We start from the raw sequence: 15,933 nt of genomic DNA on the forward strand, positions 1-15,933 counted from the left end.
GATTTTAAAATACTCAAAGTACATTTTGGCTAAAACTATTGTTTGTTTTAGTTTAAGAGCAAGTTGTTAAACCGTTATTTCCGTAGAGTTTTTTTTTAGTAAAAAATTCGACAGTCTCGAATAGACCAAATTCCCGGCAGTAAGAATTTTTCAAAGTGCCTCAAAATGGTTCCATTCTCCATTCTCCATTGATCAAAATGTTAGATAAAAATAATAAAGATTACTTGGCGATAAGATTTTAAAATACCCTAAAGTTCATTTTGGCTAAAACTATCATTTTTTTTAGTTTAGGAGGAAGTTGTCGAACCGTCGTAGTAAAAATTCGATTTGTTTTACATTTATGGAGCGCCGTCTTTTCCCAAAAAGTTTTAAATTGCAAGAAAACAATATTCAAACAATTTCGGTTACGTTGTTTTACGTTGTGCGTTCATGGAGACATGGAGCGCGTGGAAAGTTTTGAGATCACTCAAGAAGCTAGACTTGCTCTCGGCGACGCCTCGAGCAACTTCTCTGTCGCTGTCTAAATTTCCCGTATATCGGCCATGAGCGCACGCTAACGTAAGAACCAACTGTTAATTCAAAATGACAGTATGGTCAACTAGTGGATACCCTGTATAGAACATGGAAATATCAGATGTTGGAAGAAATATCATGAAAAGGAATTGATTGAATCAACGGTTTTTGATATCTCTGCTTCAATAGGCTTGTGGAGTGATGGTCTTGAATCTGTTCATGGGTGCACAGCTGTCTTGAGGTTGCGACGTTTGAGAGTCATGTAGCCGAACTAAAACCGTGTGTACCTGATCTAGAAATGTATATAAGCGAGCAGCTACAGACCCATGCAGTCACAGCTGCTTGGGTTAATCAACCAAAATCTTTGTTTCACTGCACAGAGTGGGTTGACTAATCTCATGTTATGACTATATTTGGTCATGGATGATGACATCAAGTTCGTTGGCCTGACAATTTTGGGTGGGTAGTACTGTTGGCACGTATCTTTATTGCAGTATTTGTTTGTTATTATAACGCGATATAAGTTAAGTGCAAGAAGGAACACCACTGCCGCCACGGTGCACACCATCAAAGTAGGAATTTGTCAGTTAAGAGTGTGGCGTTCTCTGAAGTGAAGAGACCCTGAATAACCTTCATAACGTTAATTTATGCGATGTTCAGGTGGCTTTCATATTAACGGGTTACGTGACAGACTGTGTCAGGCGTACATGAATTAGCCAGATCAAGGAATCTAGAAAGAACTGTTAATAACAGAGCTGCCACTTGTTACGCCCTTATGTCAAGAATCGTTTAAAAGTTATGCTGGTCATAATTCCAAGTTTATCCAGAGAATCTTTTAAAAAATTTGCAGAGAAAGCTTGCAAAATTGGATGCAAATCCTAGTTCCACTTTTTCGTGGGATTCCGTCATTCATGTACACCGTAGGGTATATCCCCAGATGCCTTTAGAAGATAACAGCATAAATCTGACATATGTTGAAAGGCCAAATTTTGTTTTTCTAACACACATTTCAGTTGTCTTTGTAAGCGACTTCTTCTTTCTTTATTACATCTAGGAATTTCCCAACGTTAACGTTGGAAGCATATTTTTGGAGAGCGTAGATTTATTTCAAGCTTACGAAATTTTACTATTCAAAACAGGTTAAGTGTCCTCGTATATCCAACGTTTTATTAACACGACACAAATATCAATTCTGCACTTACCGTATTTCTTCACCTATAAGCCGAGCGATTTTTTCAGTATTTGACACGAAAGTTTAGTAGATTTTTCCAAGAGAAACGGGGTTCAGCTTATAGCCAAGGGTTTGGAATTCAAAAACAAAGTCTAATTGCAAACGAAATGACGGTAAATTCTCTGACTGTAGCGCTCTTTAAGTGACATGATTTAAAATTGCCATGACAACAACGTATTTCTGACCACCAATCAGACTCTTTGCTTCCCACGCATTGAAAGACGATCTCACTCAACTCAACAAAACTCTTCCCATTTCGCATTAGACATGAAATATTTTGGTCTCTCCGCTGTAAAAACCACTCCATCACTTGCTCGTCTATAGTTCGAAGTTCTTGGGAGTGAAACGGCCCATTTTTGCACCTTTTGCAGTCATCTTAAGCTCGCCAGAAAGGTTCGCTCACTCAAATGACTGGTTTCAATCAAGAATTTCGCTTTCGGCTTGTAGCTGATGGGTTTTCTTTTTTTTTTGGATAACACAAGTCTGTTGGAAGGTCTCTAACTTTTAGGGTCTCGCCTTATAGCCGAGATCGCCTTATAAGTGAAGAAATACGGTACAAAGGCATTTTAATCTGGTTCTGAGATTTCTTTCATTTATAAGACCGCTGTATCTACATTGCTGTAATCCCTTCGGAAGAAAACAGAGCTTCTAAGAATATTCCTAAATGTGTGTGGTAACTTGACCTTCGCAGAGTAAAATTTCAATATTTCACAAGTGATTTACAATTTTTTTACAGAGTACGGTTAGCCTAGAATCAATTCGTCTCCTATTTTCTCGTAAGATTTAATCTTTTTATTTGCTTATTGTTTATTTTAAGATGACATGTCGTGAAAATCCAAAGTGTCGCAAAATGGACTTGAATTCATTTATTCTCTCTCTTGTACAACGACTCATGAGGTAAGTTAAAACTTGATTGGCCCTTACCCTAACCCTAAGCAAGTCAATCAGGCAGACGATTAATTTTGTCTTTAAGTGGGTCAGTCAATTCGATAGAATGTACGTAATTCACTCAGTCAGTCCAAGTGCATGTACTCTGTGATGCCCTCGAAGGTGTCGTGATCATTAAATTGTTTGTTGAAAACCTTAACTTTGAAAGTCTTTTCTTCAGTTTTTACCTTGTGGGGTAGGAACACTTATGACCTTAACCACAACTGTAAACGATAGGATGCATTCCATGTCATTTGTAAGATTTACTTTGTAAAGTACCATACGCACTTGGTTTCAAAATCTTGTTAAGTTTTGTCAAAAAAATTTGGTAATTATATACGCAGTTGAAATATTTGATAAGTGCAAACTCTATTACCCTGAAATCGAACACCTTCATTTCGATTCCGTTCGCATGAAAGTGCACGATATATATGTTTACATGCAGCCGTCAATTCTTGGGAGAAAATGTTGCCTCGTCATGTAATTGCGTTGAACGAAGGAGAACGCATACTAATCGTGTCGTTGGATAAATCACTCTCAAGGATTTAATGGACTAGCCCCAAGGGGATCGCCATTTTGGACTGGCTGGCTGGCTGGCTTGGCTATGTGGAACAAATAGCCTCGATCGCACGTGCAAATGTTTTCTTGGCTGCCTTGAGCCAAAGACATCAATTTTTTTTTCTCTGCGCAAGTGAGATATATTTTTTCGGTCCTTCATGTTGGCTGTAGTCTTCGCCAATCTTCATCGTTGTCTTCATAGCTCGATTGCTATGGAGAGTGAGCTATTTTAGAATATTTCCCAAGTTTCAGGTCTGTAGCAATTTCCACTGATGACGGATATAAGCGATACTCACAGCTATAAACACCACTGAACGAGTAGTGTAAATAAGACCTGAAAAAAAATTTAGGCCCGTAGGTCATGGTTCAAATCCCGTACGGGCCTGAATTTTTTTTGGAGTCTTATTTCAACTATTCGTTCAGTAGTGTTCATAGCTGCGAGGATCGCCTATATCCGTTTCTTCCCCGCAGTGTACTGACATAAATTTATAGCGCTTCGGATGGGAACGCCAAGTTGATGCCCATGCCCACCTGCATGGGCATCACTACACAAGTGTAGCGGCCATGAAGTAATGCAAACATTTGCTGTCTTGTTTGGCTTCTAAAGTGATTAGTTATCGATTTTGAAATTGCTAACATTCATCTAAACACGTTTTCTAATCTTTCTTATGCTCAGGGAATAAAATGTCACACAATAGCTCATATTTTACAGCTTTCCGGTGTCGAGCGAAGAAAAACCGAAATTATAAATAGCTCTATTTTCAAAATAGAGAACTCAACGATGCTGAAACCTTTCTGAAGGTTTCAGAGGTCTTTCTTCTTTCGGAGATAAGCTATAAAATCCCCTCTTATTTTTATTTTTATGGTGGAAGTCAAGTAAAAACCAAGGGTTGTGTTCGATTTGTGCTTCTAAAACAAGTTTGTGTTGAATGTTTCAGTCAACACTAAGACCCCTGAGTTGTTCAGTGGATAAGCAATTTCTTCTCCGTCTTGGCTCTAAATTTTTTTAACTTTTTTAAAAAGGCATCTATATTTTCGAAATTTTTAATATCAGGAAATGAAACGCAAGCCGTGACAGAAAATTTGAAAAATCTGTCGGCAGGCAGGCGCTGTCCACTGGCATTTCCAAAACTGTAAGTACAACATCAGGGCAATGTCGTTTGAACAGTTGGATTTGTTTCATATACTTGCTTTTGATTTAACATCAATGAAAACATCACAACAGCATTATAACTGATGTTTCAAGTCAGCTAAAACAATAATTTTCCTGTATGGCCTAGATAAGTTAGGCGTAACTGCCATGATACATGTTTCTTAGTTCTTCGAAACTTTGTAAACGAACCCCCAGCAATCACTGGGCATGTCCTCGGCTGCATAGAAAGGTGAAGACTCTTTGGACATGTATATCCAACCGCCAGCTTTCTCCAGCTCTGTCATAATTTCTTGATAGTGTTCTAATTCCTCTTTCCTTATATTGAAACAGAGGACGCCATCTGCAAAGAAGTCCACATAGGAATTTAGTGCGTATCTTGTAAGGTCTTATCATGGGACATTTCCATCCTTTTTCCTATTTGTCCATGTATTTATTAGATTTAACTCTCTGAGTTGGTTAACCCTTTCACGCCTAAGATCTCTTTAGTAATTCTCTTTAATGTCTGTCATATAAATCCTATGATGTTAGTTAGGAGAATTTGGTATAGGACTAACCAATAATACCCTCATTGACATCTTCTTTTGTTTTCCCATTACTTGTCTGCTTGAAATCATATTGATACTGTAAGGAGAAAGTCTGTCTCGGTCACCCATGGGAGTTAAAGTGTTAACCTATAAACTGTAATATCATCCAAAGAGAAGTTGAAGAGACCAGCTTGAGCGCGTGATCTTGATATATCCAGAAATTCTTTAAACGAATTTGCAGAGAGAACATTTGACCCTCGAAGAAAATTTACGGGTCAGATGCCAGATGTTAAGGGAATTTATCAAGAAGGGTGTTAGGTGAGTCTTCACTACCTGATCCATCTCACGGTTTGAGTTTTCAAAAAACAAAAACAACCAAGCAAAAAACTTTTGATAGAATTTTAAACGTTTTTTCCTTTTTTAAAATCCTGATATGTCTTCAATCTAAAATGATCCTTTTTTTTTTCATTTTTGCTTAAAAACATTACTATTCCCTCAAAGGTTTATCAAAGTATAATGTTTAAAGGCTAGTGTCCGTTTTTGTTGTAGTTTTTTCTTTTTTTTACAGCGTTTGAAAGATTCAAAAAGAGATTGCTTTGAAACCGCGACTAAATGATTCTTTAGCGTCAAGTCCAACAATTAGCCACAGAACAGACTACCCGAAGACATCCTTGCTTGTGCCTCGGTAAACTCCTACGAAAGACCCACTAGTTTGAACCATTCTTATCATCTCCACGAAAGCAGAGGAGCCGATAAGCCCTGCAATGAGCGCCCCACCACAAATCAAAGCATCGAATTGCCCAGATTCAATCTGAAGTATCGGCTGCCCGTTCAAAGACGTACAGATGAACTCAGTATAGACCTCTTTCTTCTTTGCTTCCTTTAACATCTCAGCTGAGATGTCCAAAGCACATAGGTTGGTGTATCCGAGTTTTTTGAGCTCAACTCCTATAAGCCCTGTCCCAGCTCCAACGTCAATGATTTTGATCTGATCCTTTGGTTTGTCCTGTTTAACTTCTTTAAGGGCGTTATGCAAAGATTCGGCCAGTGGCTTGAAATATGAAGTGCGCGCCGCTGAATGTTCCGATATGATGAGAAAGTTCAAGCTGGTTATTAAGATTAGTTGTTCGATAACTTCAACAGTAGTCTAGTGTCGCCTTGGGCACCTTTTCCTCGAGAGCTCCGGTAACTTTACGGTTAGTCTTTGAAAAATTAACTAATGCTCATTTATTCCAAATTGTACTCGAAATCATATGATTACCTTACTAAGACTGCACTATTATTCCCTCAATTGGGATCTAGGAATGTTGCAGCGGGACCCGAATGTTCCAGTAGTACTGGAACATTCGAGAAACGCAGCCCTGAATAATGGATCAGGTGTCCGGTGGGTCAAACGGCGATGTGCCACATGGTCCCCCAGACCATTATTATTATTATTTTACTATTTTAGAGTACCTCGTCATATGTTGCTGACCGTGCAGCATAAATGCGTTTGATCTCAACTTTGGTTGTTTCTTTGGTTATTTTTGCTGCTGTCTCTCCGAAATACTTCATTAAGCTTGCTTTGAACTGCTTCTCATCCATTCTATACAGAGGAACAAAATGCAAAATGTCACATACACTTGTCTGATGAAGGCTTTTATTATGTGAAGTGCGGTGCTTTGTAATGATTTTCAGCCTTGGGAAAAGCCTTAACAGAACACGTGTAAAATTACGAGAACTTTTTTACATGTGCTTGTTATCGCTAGTCAGCTGCCAACACGTCAATCGCCTTTCAACCACTCTGCAGGGTTGATGATTGACTGGCAAAGCGATCCTTGGAATACGGGGTTGACAAAAGCAATTCATTTCCACGTTCTTCGCCAAGTTGTTCTTTGAGTAACAAGTTGAAAAAATTTATAGCTTAGCCTTCTACCTGGCAACGAGCAATGAATAACTGTAGTGATTTACAGAGTTGAATGTTCTGAATAATACAAAGTACAAAGTTGAATTTAAAGTGTGTAACAAAGCGCTGATTGGACAAAACAAACAATAGTAACAGAACAATGTATGCATTTACAAGGAAAGTTTTAAATTAACATAATAAAGTTAATGATTAAGTGTAGGTTTCTTCCGCTGAGTGTGGATAGCTTCTTTGATTTTAGGTTGAAAAGTTGTGGAAGCGTGATCCAAGATGCTAAAACACTCATCAGAACAAAGGGTGCGACATAATGGAGAATTATGTAGATGTTTGAAAATGTGAGAGGTCTTATCAGCATTTTGTTACACACTTTAAATTCAACTTTGTACTTTGAATTATTGAGAACTGAAGATGACAGAAGAACTGTTGAAACATGTTTTTAAAGAGTTCAATGTCCTTTATAAAACAATTAAGCTAATCTTCAAGTCAAATGCAGTTCTTTACCGCAAATCAATGTTTCAGTTGAATTTAACATAAATTTGTCTCAAAATCCTAACCACTTCTAATAGTATTTCTGAAATTGTGGGGAGCAAATACACGGTCGATAGTGTTAGATTTTCAAAGTAAACAAAACATGACAATCAGAACAAAAATCATACAGTGGAACGAATCAAGAACAAGCTGTTCACCATACAACACTTATTTCTGGTTACCATGTATCTGCGGCAAAAAACCATGTATCATAGGAAAAACCGAGAGAATTCCATTGCATTTGCTTTCACTCGTCTTCAATGCTTCACAATACTTTGGAATGGAAGAGTCCAATGTAAATTTTAAATTTTCACTGAAATTACAGTTTCAAGGCTACTATTTTCATACTAGTCATGTTGTGAACATTACAGTAACTGAGCAAAACAAAAACGTTACTGAAGAGTTCAGAATAATGTTGGGTCGCACTTAGGGAGAAAACTATGCCCCATCAAGCCCACCATATACAGCGAAAGGCACCAAGGACTCTCGATCTGCCTTTCTCGGTTTTCTAATACACAATCTACTTACATACAATTTTACCCCACCCTGTGGAACTCTGGTTAATTTCTTCGACTCTTACAATTGGATTCTCTCTGAATAATTTTTATTGATTTGTGTCGCGCATGCTACAAAATGAACTATGAAGTACATGCTTATATAGTCACTAGAGATAGGCACGGGCGGGCATGCCAATCTCCTGGCCTTGAATAGTTATTTTAGACCACGACGTCTAAAAGGTAGACAATGACTCAAGCATGGCCATTCTATTACGCATTTCGCTTGAACGCAAAGAATTCAGACATTTTTCACTCATAAATGGTATATTTGGCTTTTCTTTATAAAAAATGTTAGATAAAAATAGTAGAGAATACTCGAAAATCAGATTTCAAAATACTTAAAAGAACATTTTGGCTATAACTATCAATTTTTCTAGTTTCAGAATACGCTGTCTCTAAATGCCCTTCAAACAGGTACGTTCTAAAATAGATGAAATGTCTGGCAGTCAGAAATTTTCAGAGAATTTCCACCGACAGGTTCTTTCAAACTTGTTAAAATTATCAGATGTTTGTTTAGAAATGTCAAAGATAGTTGGCTTTTCGTGGAAAAATTCTCCGTGCCGTGCAGCCTATAATATTGCTCGGTTGTCAACACTCTAATCAGATTACCGGGCACGGACCAAAAGCCCGGCGGTCAGAATTTTTAAATGGTTCCATTCTCCGTTCTCCATTGATCAAAATCTTAGATAAAAGTAATATAGAATACTTGGCGATAAGATTTTAAAATACTCAAAAGTACATTTTGGCTAAAACTGTCATTTGTTTTAGTTTAAGAGCAAGTTGTCAAAGTGTTATCTCTTTAGAAATTGTTTTAGTAAAAATTCGATCTGTTTTGCATTTATGGAGCGCCGTCTTTTCCCAGTAGATTTAAATTGCTAGAAAACAATATATATAAAACATTTGGTTCATGCGTGCGTTCATGGAGACGTGGAGCGCGTGGAAATTTTTAAAACGACGCCTCGAGCAACTTCTCTGTCGCTGTCTAAACTTCCCGTATATCGGCCATGAGCGCACGCTAAAGTATAAACTAATTGTTAATTCAAAGTGGAGTGATGGCTTTGAATCTGCTCATGGGTGCACAGCTGTCTTGAGGTTGCGACGTTTGAGAGTCGTGTAGCCGAACTAAAACCATGTGTACCTGATCTAGAAATGTATACAAGCGAGCAGCTATAGACCCATGCGGTCATAGCTGCTTGTGTTAACAATCAAAATCTTTGATTCACTGCACAGAGTGGGTTGACTAATCTCATTTTATGACTATATTTGGTCATGAATGATTGACACCGGGTTCGTTGGCCTGACAATTTTGGTGGATGGTACTGTAGGCACGCATTTTTTTCGCAGTATTTTGTTTGTTATCACAACGCAATATGAGCTGAGTGCAAGTAGGAACATCACTGCCGCCACAGTACACACCATCAAAGACAAAATTTCGTTTGTAATTTGTCAGTTAAGAGTGTGGCGTTCTCTGAAGTGAAAAGACCTTGAATGACCTTCATAACGATCAGGTAGCTTTTATATTGAAGGGTCACGCGACAGACTCTGTGTCAGAGTGTACATGAGTTATCAAGGAATCTAGAAAGAACTGTAAATAACAGAGCTGCCACTTGTCAAGCCTTTATGTCAAGTATCGTTTAAAAGTTATGCTGGTCAGAATTCCAAGTTTATCTAGAGAACCTTCTAAAAAATTTGCAGAGAAAGCTTGCAAAATTGGATGCAAATCCCAGTTCTGATTACTCGAACGCTTCATGTATACCGTAGGGTATACCCCCAGATACGTTTAGCAGATAACAGCACAAATCTGAAATATGTTGAGGGGCCAAATTTTGTTTTTCTAACACACATTTCAGTTGTCTTTGTAAGTGACTTCTTCTTTCTTTATTACATCTAGCAATTTTCTAACGCTGACTTTGGAAGCATTCCTTTGGAGAGCGTAGATTTCTCTCAAGCCTACAAAATTTACTGTTCAAAGCAGGTAAAGTGCCCTCGTATATCCAACGTTTTATGAACATGTAACACAACTATGTATCACATGCCTCGTTGCACCAACATGTATTACCATAATATTGCACGGACCTTTGTATAATTTACACCTTTGCACGCCTTGTACGTATTTAGTGATTGCAAGGCATTAAATATTCAGTTTTGGACATGTCACAGAAGCGTTAACAAACACGACACAGATATCAATTCTGCACTTATAAAGTCATTTTAGTCTGGTTCTGAGATTTCTTTCATTCATAAGACCGCTGCATCTGCATTGCTGGAATCTCGAGAGAAAACGTTGCCTCGTCATATAATTGCGTCCGACGAAGGGGAACGCATACTAATCGTGTCGTTTTTAGGAAAATCACTCACACACAACTATGGACTAGTTCCTCAGGCACTGGGCGCCATTTTGGACCGGCTGGCTGGCTGGCTGGCTATGTGGCACAAATAGCCTCGATCTCACTTGCAAATGTTTTCTTGGCCGCCTTGAGCTGAAGACACCGATTATTTTCTCTGCGCAATCAATAAAATAAAAATAAAAAACTTTTACTAAAGATGGAACGCACTTTACCAATCTTTGATTATTACTAGTTATATTTTTGTGGACCTTCATGTTGGTTGTAGTCTTCGCCGTTTTTCATCGTTGTCTTCAGAGATCGATTGCTAGAAAGAATGAGCTATTGTAGAATATTTCTTAAATTTCAGGTCTGTAGCCATTTCCGCTGATGAGTTATTAGCCTGAATGTCTGACATGAATTTATAGCGCTTCGGATGGGAACGCCAAGTTGGTGCCCATGCAAGGGGTGTCAACATGGCAGCCATGAAGTAATGCAAACATTTGCTGTCTTGTTTCACTTCCAAAGTAATTCGTTTATCTAACATTTATCTAAACACATTTTTCTAATCTTTCTTGTGCTCAGGGAATAAAATGTCACATGATAGCTCATATTTACAGATTTCCGGTGTTGAGCGAAGAAAAACCGAAATTAGAAATGGCTCTATTGTCAAAATAGAGAACTCCACGATGCTGAAACCTTTCAAAAGGGTTTGGGGGTCTTTCGTCTTTCGGAGGTAAACTGTAATATCCCTCAAGTAAAACCAAGGATTGTGTTAGATTTGCGCTTCTAACACAAGTTTTGAGTTTGTGTTGAATGTTTCAGTCAATACTAAGACCCCTGAGTTGTTCAGTGGATAAGCAGTTTCTTTTCCGTCTTGACCCTAAATTTCTCTCAAGTCTCGGTTCTTATCCGTTCCACCTTAAAAAGCCTTAATTTTTATCGCTGTGTTTAAATTTTAAAAAAGGCATCTATATTTTCGAGATTTTAAGAGGACATCCGTGCAAAAGTCAAACAAAAATGAAATTTTTATGGCAAGGGTCAAAAATTCAAATTGTCTCAAGTTTTGCACACAAGTAGACCCTTGTAAGACAAGAAAGACTGTGTATTTTTTTCCTCAAATGTGTTTTTTTTTTTTCGAGAAAAACGAATGTGACGCTTGCGACGAAAGACGAAACTTCGAGGGGTGTCGCTAAGGCGTGTTTGCTGAGTGTCGCAGATGTCGGGACTATTTTACAGGTCGTAGTAAAACCACGAAAACCAAGATGACGGTTAACGGTGTTTATTCAGATCACGAAGACAATGACGAAGACGATCACAAAGACGATCACGATCGTAAACTGAAATTACAATAATATTATAACGAATGCATGAATCTACTTGAATTGGTGCGAAAGGCATGAAAGAAACGCTTTACGTGTCTATGTCGATAACGCGATTAAAATAACAACAATTAAGGTAAATCAACATAAACAATCATAAAAGGCTAAATTGAAACTACTCGAGATTCAAAGATCGGCTACACGATGAACATTTGCGGCTGATTAACAGCCCAAAGACTAAAATGTGGGCGTTGCAGTCTGAGCGTTTAGTTCTTTCAAATTACTCTTTTGATCTCAAGATAATTAGTTGTACTATTGTACAACACCAATGTATGCTATCACCCAAGGTGAAAAACTAAACTTAAACACATTGAAATAAAACTAACAAAATTACTTACATATCGGTTCCGCTTGTGCCAAAGGTTTAGAACGAAAGAACAAAGGTAATGCTATTCAAGGCGAAATCTTGCGAAACTCCGGCTTAAAGGGACGCTAACTTAGCTTTTATATGCGCGTGGTGACGCTAAAAGATACGATTACAAACCAATAGGAAAAAGATAAACATTGTAACTACGATCGTAACTAGGCACACAAAGTAATTGATAATTGATCTAATAAAAAAACTGTTCCTTTATTCGATATCCTTAACAACGAGCTTTTCGCTTTCACCCTCTAGAATCGATGGATCGGGTCATAACGTGTCGAAAATTGAACACTTTCGCTCGCTTCGCATTTCAAAGATATTTAATCAAGGGAAATCTAACCAACGTATGCTCTTTTATAGACTCTTCGTCTTCTGTAAAAGGTAAGTTGTGTAGGAATTGGTTGCTTAGAAGCTTTTAGCCATGCGAAAAAACAATGTGCTCTCTTCCGTTACAAAAAGTGTCGGTGAAGAAAACCTCTTTTTTCACCATGTGCCATTATTCAGAATTCCACCAAATTACGTATGTAAACTTCCAAAGGAATGATCTTAAAAATGACGTAAATTTTTCTTTGAGCAAATGTTTTCTCCCTACGCAGGAAACTCTTCAAAATAGCACACGGAAAACATAAAATCACGCAATATGTAGATTGCGTGACCAGAGAGTTCGGGAGTATTCCTGCCTTCGAAATGACTTCGGATCGAACAGCAGAACTTTTTCAGAAACAAATAACATAGTTATACTCAGTTTTGCTAAATTACTTTGTCTTTTATCATTTGAAGTTTGTTTCTGCAGGGATATTCTCTCATCGTTCTGTCTCGTACAATTATTCCCCAGTGCCAGTAACGGTATACGATTAAAAACTTTTGCTCATCAGTGAAACGGATATTGCGAGAACGACTCTGTTTTAAGGCCCATCCCATTTCAACAGAAGCTACAGACGATGACGGGGTGGATTCCGTGTCCCGCAGTTCCGGCACAGCACCCGGTCCCTTCTCCAGTCTAGAAGCATACCCTAGCACGGCGCGGTCATAAAGAGTTTCATATTCAAGAACATATTTGTGTCTCCCACATTCGAGATGCTTCTGTAATGACGAATGGCGTTGATAGGACTTGATGCAACCCTCTTCCGAGCAGAAAAAAATATTTTTAGCTGTGGAAGCGCGCGATTCTTCACTTGAATCATCGGTACCGTCATCAGTGCTGTCTTGGTGCTTTTGAGATGTTTTAGCAACCTCAGCTCGTCTCGGCTTGATAGGAACAAAATTTGCTTTTATATTTTCGCTTGCTGCACTGCATTCCAGAGTTGGAACTTCGTCCTGGTCAGGAACATGAAACTTGCTCCAAGGAATGAATTTGTCTCTTCCAATTTTGTAGGATCTCCATACTCTCACACCTTCCTCGCCATAATGAACGTTGTTTACAAAGATCACACAATCCCATTTCACTGGCTTTTAATAAAAGACAAAGGAGGCTTGCACAATACTGCTTTTATTCCAGGGATACCTCCAAATGGTTCTATTGCCTCCTGCATTTGAGATGCCGACTCTATATCGTGGCCTGAATTCAAATGGATGGCCATATGGGATTTGATCGTTGCAGCTTTCCGATCGCAAGATCCCTTCCCTCCTTGGGGATCTGAAAAATCCATTCTGCGTAGTTTATTTAGCTCTGCTACTTTGCTGGCTGTAACCAGGCGCAGTTAAAGCGCAGTGGTAACACCCGGCGTTGTCTTGTCTAAGATAAATAGATTGTAAATGAGGCATGACATCCTTCAGTCGACGAAAGACGTCGTTAAGTATGGCAAGAACTGCAGAACTGTCCTGGTTACAGGTTTCAAATAAGTGTACAAATATCATCATCTCAATCTTGCCATCATTTCCCTTTCTCATCGCAACTGTGATATGCCATGGCAGACCTCTCTTACCAAACCAGTCTGTTTGGCTCTCCCTGAATTTCTTTGGTAGATATTTCATAGCCCAGTCTAAGACCAGTAAGACAGAAGTTTCATCCAGCTCATCGATGACGTCTAATCTAGACTCGTTCTGGTTTGTTGAACGCAGTAAGTGCGATTTCCAAGAATTTATGTATTGTTTGGACTGTAAAGTCACAAAGGCCAAATCTCCTTTCGTATCGGTTGTGCCTCCCACTTCCTGTACAGCTCTTCCGATTTCAGCAACAACAGATGTAAGACGAGAACACCGGTCGCATGTGTGGTTGTGGTTGTGATGGCAAATTTCAAGGTAGTCTGTGTCGTCTGGACAACTTAGCGCGTAGGCTCGACAATGGTCTGGTACACTTGAGCTCGTTGAAATGTGTACCTATTAATTGAAAACAAAAATCTCGAATTGGAAGGTATGATAATGACTATGGTCCCTGTCTGTCTGCATGTATTTATTAATAATTCATATCTCTGTATTGTGATAAGAACTGATGAAGCACACTCGATTATTTTTAGTGTTATGATCGTTATTATAGTAATAATGATAATCATAATGATAATAGGGATAATAATGGTACCTTGTAATCACTCTTCAGATATCTCTTCCCTTCCTTGAGCTGTTCCTTCTTTTCTTTCACCCAGGATGAGCCCATCCCACAGTCTTCTCCGAGCTTATCGACAACACTCTCTAAATCATCAAAAGCCTGTGCGCCTTGCGCTGTAAAGTAATCGAGTCCCTGTAATGAGTTCCTTACACTAGCAGAGCACACATCTAGAATGTTATGAAGGGTGCTGCGTCCCATCGGAGCAAAACCCGTCTCAGTGCAAAACAGGTTATACTGTTGAATAACTCGCTCTGGGATGACCTTTCTTACCACATTGAGTACTGTTATTTTCTTTTCGGATGATAATTTCAATGTCCGTTCACCAAATGGAAGTTCTTGGATAATGTGTTCACTTGTGATGAAGTCAAGGAAGTGGTCGAGCTGTGAGGCTGAGACATACATTCTCGGCACACTACGAGTTTCAACTTCAGCACCTCCTTCATACATGTGAGCGTGTTGCCTAGCGACATTATATCTATATCGTGTTAGACCAGGAATCCAACTCTGTAACTTTCGATAGAAAACTTTGTCAGAAATAATGGATAGGATTTGCCTTCGTGTGTTCCAGTGGGTCGCACTCTTGTAGCATTCTGCTAAGGCGTCAACAAGCGTTAAGTCAACTTCGTCCTCTGTCAGTGCGACGATGTTTGATATCACTAGTTTACTCAAGAGGATTTCAGCGTTCCCAGGTGCAATTTCTTCTAGGGCTGCTATCACAACTTGTCTTGCTTTACGAATGTGGTGGCGTTGTGTTCTGCGCCGTTGTGTCTTTTGCGCCATCGGAATCTTCGGAGCTCTCAGATGGGTGGTAAAAGCTCCCAGGTGTTTCCGCGGTCAGTCCCGGTGGTATTTCAGAATTACTACAAGTACCTTTTACCTCTTTTGCGCTTTCAAAATCTTCTGAGCTCTCAGATGGGTGGTAAAGGGTCTCCGTTGTTTCCGTAGCCAAAGCAGGTGGTTCATGTTTTTCTGGAGCAGCCGTAGGATTCATTGGTATGTCACTACTGTTGGCCTGAGGATATATTCTAAGCACAAGTTTTAGTAGCGGCTATATGGCTTGGCAATCAATTTACGGAATTTTTTTGCACTGCAGCGGGCTCGTCAGTGCTCTTGCTTAATTAGGCCCTCCTACATTACTTACAAAAACAAATAGAAATTTTAGTTTAACTTTATTTACTTCTTCAGAAAGTGTTATTGCGTTAAAAAAAGGCGGTGCAATTCGATTGAACCTATCGATTAGATTGCTCACCATCTTTAGATCCTTAATTGCAAGCGTTAGTTCATCAATCTGTGACCTGCTTTCAAAAACTCTCTGCATTTTCTACAGATACCCGTGCAATGGTAATAGAAGAAACAGTTATGAAAACGATAACAGTAATGATAATGACAATGATAATAATAATGATGCTAATGATGTTAATGAT

The 15,933-nt window shown here is 38.8% G+C and overlaps 2 protein-coding genes and 1 pseudogene across 5 annotated transcripts in view; 2 read left to right on the forward strand and 1 right to left on the reverse strand.

The window, feature by feature from the left end:
* The window catches only part of LOC149034375 (uncharacterized), a 182,203-nt pseudogene that overhangs the window by 74,203 nt on the left and 92,067 nt on the right, over window positions 1-15,933 (forward strand). The window lies entirely within an intron of this gene.
* LOC149034385 (methyltransferase-like protein 27) lies at window positions 4,389-15,830 on the reverse strand. 2 transcript variants are annotated; one of them, XM_089193940.1, is made up of 4 exons: window positions 11,939-12,144; window positions 6,361-6,491; window positions 5,566-5,989; window positions 4,389-4,722 (listed from the first exon to the last, which is right to left on the reverse strand). In XM_089193940.1, exons 2-4 carry the CDS (start codon window positions 6,488-6,490, stop codon window positions 4,581-4,583), a joined length of 696 nt encoding a protein of 231 aa, XP_089050066.1. In that variant the 5' UTR covers window position 6,491; window positions 11,939-12,144; the 3' UTR covers window positions 4,389-4,580. The 2 variants fall into 2 exon arrangements, 1 of the variants encoding a protein (XP_089050066.1); XR_016182950.1 differs by lacking the exons at window positions 4,389-4,722; window positions 5,566-5,989; window positions 6,361-6,491 and adding an exon at window positions 10,253-10,396 and having other exon boundaries at window positions 11,939-15,830.
* Window positions 9,387-15,933, forward strand: part of LOC149034386 (uncharacterized) — a 12,706-nt gene continuing 6,159 nt past the window's right edge. Inside the window, exons 1-2 of one of the 2 annotated variants that reach the window (XM_089193931.1) lie at window positions 9,387-9,402; window positions 9,786-9,869. The gene's annotated coding sequence lies outside the window, so the exon portion shown is untranslated. Of the gene's footprint in view, window positions 9,403-9,785; window positions 9,870-15,901 lie in introns of those variants that run through there. The other variant, XM_089193930.1, reaches the window with a different exon arrangement.

The sequence above is a fragment of the Pocillopora damicornis genome, chromosome 14, assembly GCF_964200805.1.
Source record: "Pocillopora damicornis chromosome 14, jaPocDami1.2, whole genome shotgun sequence".
In the NCBI taxonomy this organism is placed as follows: Eukaryota; Metazoa; Cnidaria; class Anthozoa; order Scleractinia; family Pocilloporidae; genus Pocillopora; species Pocillopora damicornis.

Coding starts and splice junctions, on each gene's coding strand:
- LOC149034385 (XM_089193940.1), bottom strand. CDS start 6,490: ATGGATGAGAAGCAGTTCAAAGCAAGCTTAATGAAGTATTTCGGAGAG. Junction 5,990..6,360: donor GTCAGCAACATATGACGAGG/TACTCTAAAATA, acceptor TCATCATATCGG/AACATTCAGCGGCGCGCACT. Junction 4,723..5,565: donor ACAAGCAAGGATGTCTTCGG/GTAGTCTGTTCT, acceptor ACTTCTTTGCAG/ATGGCGTCCTCTGTTTCAAT.